The sequence below is a fragment of the Vitis riparia genome, chromosome 6 (genome assembly GCF_004353265.1).
Source record: "Vitis riparia cultivar Riparia Gloire de Montpellier isolate 1030 chromosome 6, EGFV_Vit.rip_1.0, whole genome shotgun sequence".
In the NCBI taxonomy this organism is placed as follows: domain Eukaryota; kingdom Viridiplantae; phylum Streptophyta; class Magnoliopsida; order Vitales; family Vitaceae; genus Vitis; species Vitis riparia.
In genome coordinates, this window is record NC_048436.1 from 21310581 (window position 1) to 21319794 (window position 9214).

The following is a 9214-nucleotide window of genomic DNA, read 5'->3' on the forward strand; positions in this document are numbered from 1 at the left end:
CATTTGATGATAAAAAAAAAAAAAATCATGCTTCTCTCATCCCTTGCTATGACATTGATGCAGCCAGACTAGTCGAAAATCAACTGAAGGCCACTGCCTTCAGTTCCAGTTGACCACTAAGCAAAATTTACAAAATCTGTTGGGAAAGCTGTGATGTAAAGGAGGGTACCTCCATCAGCTTGTAACATGAGCAGTAGTCTTCCAATTGAGTAATTCATTTCAGGGAAGCATGCTACAAATCTGCTGCCTTGATTCAGTGTTTTGAGTTGGTAGTATAGTCTCAATTGGTTGATTGAAACTCTCCCACAAATTGATAGAATCTTAGTCTGGCAGCCAAGTTTTCCAGTATCTAGCCTGGGTGCATAGCTGACAGTACTGGAACAATCGGCATTCCAGACCTGCTTGCCTCTTAGGTCATGGAGCACAAACTAGCCATCAGTGGTAAGTTGAACTTTGGATTTTCTTTGGACTAGATTGTTTCCATTGGCTGACCAAACTATGGTCTTTTCAGGTATCTTCTTGCCCCAACTGGCTATCAAGAAACCTCCAGCTCTGATCTGTTGGAATCTGAAATCAAATTCACCAGATGGGGGTGCCAGAAAGAAACTGTTCATTGCAGTGAGGGATGAGCCCAAAAATATGTTGCTCTAAATTTGAGAAATGATGGAATGTAGCAGCAGAAAAAAGTATCATGAAGAGCAGAGGATAAGCCAGTGCAGAGGCCATAGTGAGAAAAAAGCTTCTTTTTTTTTTTTTTCTCCTAGTTAAAGCTCCTGAGGTGAATTGCAGATATCTAACTAAAATAGAAACTAGTAGAGGCATCAACGAAGTTTCAATGAAATCTACAAGCTCCTCTCACATGCAGCCAAATTTAAAAAATAACTTGTAATCAAATGTCAGTGCATATTTTGTTGGCTACCTATTTTTAGAAATCTATTTTTGGAAAACAATTACAAAATCCCCCGTTTTTAGAGAAGAGGAAATGAATTTTCCCATCACATGGATGGCACTTTCTTGGTTTCATTTAGCATTCATTTTAGTCCTCTACCTATTACATGGACATATTGGATATTGAAATCTAATTTTAATCTCGCTTTTTTAACAGTCACAACAAAGGCTTGGTTTTGGTAGACCAATCTTTTAAATGTTAATGTCAGCAATTGTTGTTATCCTTTTTGTCTGAACATTTTATTGTTCTTCAAATCTTGCAAGGAAAATCCAAACTTCATCGTTATCCATACTTTATTTGCCACTCTGCCTGAATCCAAATTCCACTGAATGGTTGAAACACATTAGGAAGTTGAGTTCTAGGATGATGCCTGGAAAATCAGATCTCCCTTCTCTTCTTCGTCTTCCTGAAAGAAGTAGAGTTTCTGAAAAGAACTGTCATCTGTAGTTTTACCTGACCTATCTATGCTTGCCAATTTGATATATTGTTTGGAGTAAGGTTCTTTTCTGTCAAGTGTGCTGCAGTTACATATTTCTATTCTTCTCTCACTACTAATGTAAGGTGTTGTTGGCTTTCATTCAAGGTCTGAATTTCTTCAAGCACAAACATCATTCTTGATCTTATTCGTAACCCGTATATCGGGTTTCAATAAATAATATAGACAAAATGTTGAACACATGAGATAGCTGTTCCTTTTGTCTTAGGCACACTTGGCTGAATGGTTATTTTAAATGCACCATTGCTTTATTAACTATCATATAGAATAAGAGTAGCAACAATAGAAAATACAAACAATACACAGTACATATTCATATGGAAGGGTTTAAGTTTAACTGATAAGGAGGTTCAAATCCTTGTTTTGATAAGAGCTTTGCCCCCAACACTAGGATCAATCCTCCCATTTGAGAGAGGGGTTTTCTTCTTCCAACATTTACCATTTCTAAAAATGGCAACAGCACAGAAACAGTCCCCCAGGCAGGCTTCTCTGCACCAATCCTCAGTCACTGGTCGAAAGTATTCATAATCAGCAAGAGGCCAGTCTGTATTAATCATCTCTTCAAGATAAAACTGATCCTTTTCTTGTGATGCTTTTTCACAGTTTTGTGTCACAAAGTTCTGTTTGCATCCACTCATTGTGTTATCTGGATCCAAGAAGCTGTAACCAGGTGGGCACTTGCAGTTTGGTCTCTGATCATCTCCTAGTTCACAGAAGCTGTTGAACCCACAAGCTCCACTGCCTGTACTTGTGGTAATACTCATGCAGATATTTTCAGGTATGAATGACAAGGGGTACCAGGCCATGGGCCACTTCTCTCTACTAGAGTCTGCTGACTTTGGGTAGACATAGTGCCTGAAGACTCCATCATATTCAAGAATTGCTCTCTGATAAAAATCTTTTGTTGAAGCTGTATTTGATGATAACACAGAAAGTTTGTTTCCGTTCCTCGTGATAAGATTAATGTAGCCAGACTGGTCAAAAATCAACTGAAAGCCACTGCCCAGAGTTCCAGTTGACCAATAATCAAAATTGACAGAATCTGTTGGGAAAGCTGTAGTGTAAAGAATGAGATCTCCATCAGCTTGTAATATGAGCAGGAATCTTCCATTTGAGTAATTTTTTTCTGAGAATCTGGCAACAAGTTGGCCGCCTAGATCCAGCATCTGTGTGGGTAGTATAGTGTCTGTTGGATGATCAAAACTCTCCCACAAATAGATTGAATCTTGGCTTGACAGCACAAAGTTTCCAGTATCTAGCATAGCTGCATAGCTGACTTTACTGGCATGAACGGCATTCCATATCTGTTTCCCTTCTGGGTCATTGAGCACAAACTGGCCACCAGTGGTGAGTTCAACTCTGGATCCTCTTTGCACTAGATTATTGCCATTGGCCGACCAGACTATTGTCTTTTCAGGTATTTTGTTGAACCAAATAGCCAGCAAGAAACCTTCATTTCTGATCTGTTGGAACCCGAAAGCAAATTCATCAGATGGTGAAGCCCAAAAAGAATTGTTGCCCTCTGCAGTGAGGGATGACCCCAGAGTCACATTGCTGTAAGTTTGAGCATGGGTGTGATATGGCAGCAGAGACAATAGCATGAGGGAAAGAGCAAAAGGCAGTGCAACAGCCATGGTGACTGAAGATGCTCAAAAATCTTCAGGAATAATTGAAAATTTTGGTTCCACCATTTCTAGATTCAAAGGATTCAAAGGAGGTTTCTTAATAAAGAAATGGGCTTCAGGGTTTAGAGAGTTTTCCTTAGTGGGTATCCATCTAACCTTCTGCTGCCATTGTTGACTTTGGCCATTAGCGATAAAAAGTGGAAAGCCAGCTGGTGCTGATTGAAGGTCATCTCTTATGGAAGACCTTAATCGTAAGTGCTTCTTTTACATAAAGGTGTTTTAGGTGCTTGATTATGGTTGAATGTATTTTGAATAGCATACGTTTCAAGGGTGTTTATTTTTGGCAGTATCAGTGACCAAAGACAATTTTCTTCAACAAGGAAGAGCTAAGTGCCTAACATCAATTGCATACATCAACTTAAATAATAACTGGCAGACATAAGGTTCTACAAAATCTAGAAGGTCTCATCCGTATGCTTTACAATTTTGAAGAAGTAATACTTTCTTGGGAGACAATTCGGGGTAATTTGAATAGTAGGATGATGCTTGGCAAATCACACATTATAACAAAGTTTCTAGATGAATAGAGTTATTCTTCTTCCTGATATCTGTAGTTTTTTTTTACCAATTCATCCTAATGCTGCCAGGAGTGCTTTGAATCTCACAAAGAAAAACTCTCTTTTCTTTCCCTATGTATGGCTAAGGACAACAGTTTAAGCTTTCTTTACATTGTTGGTGATTTCTTAACAGCTAAAGCTTTTGAGACAGCTGTGTTTATTGGCACTGATATGAAAATTAAACCCAAAAAAGTTTCCCTCATTGGGATTATATGAACTTCTATTTTGTTCTTTTGATAAGTCATTTAGACAATTGGCTTATGAAATATTGGTACTTGTTTATGCTTTAGACTCACTCTATGTTCCAAAGTCATGACATTCTTGATTTGTATTTGTGGGTTGATGTGTGCCCACGGCACATATACATCTTAATAATTAAAATTTCTAACTTTGCGATTATGATATGCAAAGCAGTATGAAACGTATTTTCAAGAAAATGATGAGTTACCAATGAGAATGAATTTATTCATCTTAATGTTGAGGGATGAACAAAAAGGAAAAAAAGAAAAAAGAAAAGAGAAAAAAGAATCCCTACAAAGATTTGAAGAATTAATAACCCTACAAGGATTGCTGTTGAATCAGTTTCTACGACACAATAATGGTTGATGCGGAAATGATTTGGAGAATGGGGATGGGTCTGGAGGAAGAGGAACTTCGATGGCTCCTTCTAGCATCTGTGTGACTTTCTTCATGGTTGGTCTTTGAGATGGATCCTCCTGAATGCACCATATTGCTATCATCACAAACTTCTCCAGCTTTTCCATGTTATCCAGTGCCTCCTGATCTTTTTCCACTAATAGATCCAGTTTCCTTTCTAGGTAGGAGTCATATGCCCAATCAGCCAATACCATCTGATTTTCATCCTCCACTGCTGGTTCAAAATTCTTCCGGCAGAAAATGAGCTCTAGCAGCACAATTCCAAAGCTGTAAACATCAACCTTGGCGGTAACTGGCACTGTCTTGAACCATTCAGGGGCAACATACCCCTTGGTTCCCCTGATTCCAGTCGTAGTCCGAGTCTGATCTGTCTTCAAAAGCTTGGCTAGCCCAAAATCTGAAATCCTTGCTGTTAAAAAGTCATCCAGGAGTATATTTTGAGGCTTGATGTCACAATGTATGGTCTGGGTGCTGCACTCTTCATGCAAGTACAAGAGCCCTCTTGCAGTTCCTAAGATGATCTGTGTTCTTCTATACCAGTCTGGCCTTGAGTTTCCAAATAGGAAGGTTGCCAAAGAACCATTGCTCATGAACTCGTATACAAGAAGCCGGTGTTGCTCCTCATTGCAGAACCCCAGGAGCTGGACTAGATTCTTGTGATTTGTTCGGCCAATTGCACTCACTTCTGTTTCAAATTCCACCTCCACTCCTCTCACCATCCTGTCCAACTTCTTTACTGCAACTAATTTTCCATTATCATGGGCTAGAGTCCCTTTGTAAACTGTTGAAAAAGCTCCCCTTCCCAGCTCATCCTTGAAGCCATCGGTAGACACTTCTAGCGCCTTGTAACTGAAATTTTTTAGATTTGCCCCCATCATGGCCTGGTGTGGCTGAAGAGTCTTTGACTTTCTCTTACGGAAGATGTACATAAAAGCTGATAGGAGGAGAAGGCAATTCAGAAAAACAGAGCCACCTAGCAGCACAGATTCTGTGATGATCAAAGTTGACTGATCTTTGTTACCTTCACTTCTGGGTTCCCAAGTAGAATTGTCTTTCCGTACTTTAATCAGAATTCTTCGTCCATTATTAGACTCAGTCCTCCCATTTGAGAGAGGGGTTCTCTTCTTCCAACAATCCCCCCCATCTCCAAAAATGGCAACATCACAAAAACAATCATCCAAGCAAGCTTGTCCGCACCAATCCTCTGTAACTTTTGTAAAATGCCCATAATCTGACAGCGGCCAGTCCACATCTGTCATCTCTTCAAAACCAAACAGACCCTTCTCTTGTGATTCTTCACTGCAACTCTCTGGTACAAAGTTCTGTTTGCATCCACTCATATCATCTTGTGGATCCAAGAAGGTGTAACGAGGAGGGCAATGGCAGTATGGCCTGTCATCATTTCCCATTGTGCAGTAACTGTTGAAGCCGCAAGCTCCACTGCCTATCTCTGCCCTGATACTTGTGCAGATATTCTCGGGCACGAACGAGGTTAAAGAGGACCATGCCATAGGCCTCCCAGAACTTGAGCCAGCAGACTTTGGGTAGACATATTGTCTGAAAACTCCATCATATTCAAGAATTGCTCTCTGGTAGTAGTCTTCTGTTGAAGCTTCATTTGTGAGCACATCCATAAGTTTGCTTCCATTCCTCGCCATGAGGTAGATGGAACCGGACTGGTTGAAAATCACTTGAAAGCCAGTAGTCTGTGATGACCAATAAGGAAAATTTTCAGAATCCTGTGGAAAATCAGTGGTGTACATCGTCAGACTTCCATTTGACCGTAGCTTAAACATGAATCTTCCACTCGAGTAATTCTTTTCTGATAAACGAGCAACAAGCTTGCTGCCTTGATTCAGTGCCTGTGTGGGCAATATCGTATCTGTTGGATTATCAAAACTCTCCCACAAATTAATGGAATCCTGCCTTACCAGCACGAAGTTTCCACTGTCGAGCATGGCTGCATAGGCCACACCAGTAATGGTAGAATCAACCGGCCATATCTTTTCACCTTCCTGATCATTCAGCACAAAATTTCCATCACTAGTAAGTTGAACTTTGGATCCCTTTTTCACTAGATTACCCCCATTGGCTGACCAAACTACGGTCTTTTCAGATATCTTGTTGAACCAAACAGCCAGCAAGTAACCCCCAGTTCCAATCTCTTGGAATCCAAAAGCGAATTCGCCAGACTCTGATGCCCAAGATTCACTGTCTCCTGCTGTGAGGGATGAGCCCAGAGTTTTGTTACTATAAGCTTGAGCAACAACCGACGCTGGGAGCAGCAGCAGGAGGAGGAGGAGAGGAGGCAACCAGCAAAGACAATAAGGTACTGCAGTTTTCATTGCAGGAAGATAAGCTTACAAAGACGTGAACTTCAAGGATTTGAGCGAAAATCTATTAGATTCTAAATCGTTAGAGAAATGATGAAATCTCCATTTTGTTCAGGTGTGCTTGAAAATTTTATAGATGATTTTCAATTTGTTGTCTTCCATTGACTTGTTTTAATAATCAGTCTCCTAGTGGTTCCAAACTTTCTTAGACTGAGTCTTTGACATTTGTGTCACACTGTGTACCGAAATTGTGGGGGAAGCTGCCATGTATTTACTTGATTTCAAACTTTGATTTTTCAGAGTTAGAATGTATTTACTTGCTTTGTTTATGGTTTGCTTGTTGTGGTGAACAACCCTTGGATGGGGACATCAATGCAGAGTACGCAACAGAATCCTTTCTAGCTGAAACCCAATTGCCAGTGAGGTAGGCCAGCAATTCTTTTTAAGATATTCCACATCGTACCCTCTAGCCTGTTCTAAGAGTTGTCTGTTTGAGTGAGTCATCCTATAGCAGCATTGTTGCACCCCAACATGACACTCCCATGACTTGACCATGACTCACAGTTCTAATATCAATTGTTGGATTGAGGATTTTGATCATCTCATTTAAAAAACCAATTGGTATCTGGGTTAACGTAGGCCAAACTTTTTATAGTGTAACCAAATCAAGGTACTTCTTATTTTCTATATCTTATCAGAGGAGTAATACATATATATATATACAGTTGAGAGACCTGATTAGGAAGGTGTTATCCCTAAAGGAAACAACCACATTATGGTATGTACAGATATGTACAGCTAACACTCCCCCTCAAGCTGGAGCATAGATGTTGATCATGCCCAGCTTGTTACAAAAGTACTCAACTCGAGTTCCATTTAAAGCTTTTGTAAAAATATCCCCAAGTTGCTCTCCAGTCTTCACATAGCCAGTAGAGATTAGATTTTCCTCAATCTTTTCACGAATGAAGTGACAATCAACTTCAATATGTTTGGTTCTTTCATGATAGACTGGGTTCGCAGCAATATGAAGAGCGGCTTGATTGTCACACCAAAGCTTTGCTGGCATTGTGCACTTCAATCCCACTTCACATAAGAGTTGATGTATCCATATGATTTCACAAGTAGCCTGTGCCATGGCCCTATACTCAGATTCTGCACTCGAACGGGATACAACACTCTGCTTCTTACTTTTCCAAGCCACTAGATTCCCGCCGAAGAACACACAATAACCTGTAGTGGATCTTCTATCAAACTTAGAACCTGCCCAATCCGCATCAGAAAAACACTCAATACGAGTGTGTCCCTGACTACTATATAGTATGCCTAGACCAGGAGCCTTCTTTAGATAGCACAAAATCTGCTCTAAAGCCGCCCAATGCTTTATTGTAGGCGCAGATGTGAACTGACTAACAACACTTACTGCATATGCAATATCTGGTCGCGTCACGGTGAGATAATTTAGCTTCCCAACCACTCTCCGATACCTTTCAGGGTTGTAGAAGGGATCTCCATCATCTGGCATAAGTTGTACATTAGGCACCATCGGGGTAGTACATGGCTTTGCTTCTATCTTACCGGTCTCTTTAAGCAGATCAAGCACATACTTCCTCTGTGATAAGAACATCCCTTTCTTGCTCCTTGATACTTCTATTCCCAGGAAATACTTCAGTTCACCCAAGTCCTTTGTATGAAACTTGGAATGCATGAATGTCTTAAGATCAGAGATTCCTGCGTGATCATTTCCTGTAATAACTATATCATCGACATAGACCACAAGAAGTATGATACCAGCAGCTGTTTTCTTGTAGAAAACGGAGTGATCTTTCTCACTCTTGTTCATGCCAAATGCTTGAATCTCCTTACTGAATTTTCCAAACCAAGCACGGGGACTCTGCTTCAATCCATAGAGAGCTTTTTTCAGACAACAAACCTTCCCATACTCCCCCTGAGCAACAAACCCAGGAGGTTGCTCCAGATAGACCTCTTCCTCTAGATCACCATGAAGAAAAGCATTCTTGATGTCTAACTGATGTATCATCCACTGTTGGGAAGCAGCAATAGAAATAAATAGTCGAACTGAATTGAGTTTGGCAACAGGAGAGAAAGTATCAGAATAGTCTACTCCATATGTCTGAGCATATCCTCTAGCTACAAGTCTGGCTTTCAGTCGTGCCACAGAGCCATCAGGATTAACTTTTACCGCAAAGACCCACTTACAGCCAACAACTTTCTTTCCTGGAGGCAAATCAACAAGTTTCCATGTATGATTATCCTCCAATGCACAGATTTCTTCAAGCATTGCATTCTTCCACCCAGGATGATTCAGGGCCTCTGTAACAGTTTTAGGGACTGAAACAGAATCTATAGAGGCTACAAGGACACTTGAGGAAGTTGACAGGTGATCATAAGACACAAAGTTGGCAATGGAATAGATAGATTTGCAGTGTCGCTTACCTTTTCGAAGGCTAATAGGAAGGTCGAGATCACTGGAAGGATCAGATGACGAAGAAGCTGGTGCAGGACATGTATCTGTTGTC

At 40.5% G+C, this 9214-nt stretch overlaps 2 protein-coding genes across 2 annotated transcripts; both read right to left on the bottom strand.

The window, feature by feature from the left end:
- Positions 1-1659: 1659 nt before the first annotated feature.
- On the bottom strand, positions 1660-3236 carry LOC117915759 (G-type lectin S-receptor-like serine/threonine-protein kinase LECRK3). The gene has a single exon (XM_034831438.1). The coding sequence runs from the start codon at positions 3077-3079 to the stop codon at positions 1796-1798; it is 1284 nt and encodes a 427-aa protein (XP_034687329.1). The 5' UTR covers positions 3080-3236; the 3' UTR covers positions 1660-1795.
- Positions 3237-4127: 891 nt separating this feature from the next.
- On the bottom strand, positions 4128-6785 carry LOC117916170 (G-type lectin S-receptor-like serine/threonine-protein kinase LECRK3). The gene has a single exon (XM_034832066.1). The coding sequence runs from the start codon at positions 6687-6689 to the stop codon at positions 4266-4268; it is 2424 nt and encodes an 807-aa protein (XP_034687957.1). The 5' UTR covers positions 6690-6785; the 3' UTR covers positions 4128-4265.
- Positions 6786-9214: the final 2429 nt, after the last annotated feature.

What these genes read in the sequence shown, in the direction of transcription:
- LOC117915759 (XM_034831438.1), bottom strand. Translation starts at nt 3,079, where the DNA reads ATGGCTGTTGCACTGCCTTTTGCTCTTTCCCTCATGCTATTGTCTCTG.
- LOC117916170 (XM_034832066.1), bottom strand. Translation starts at nt 6,689, where the DNA reads ATGAAAACTGCAGTACCTTATTGTCTTTGCTGGTTGCCTCCTCTCCTC.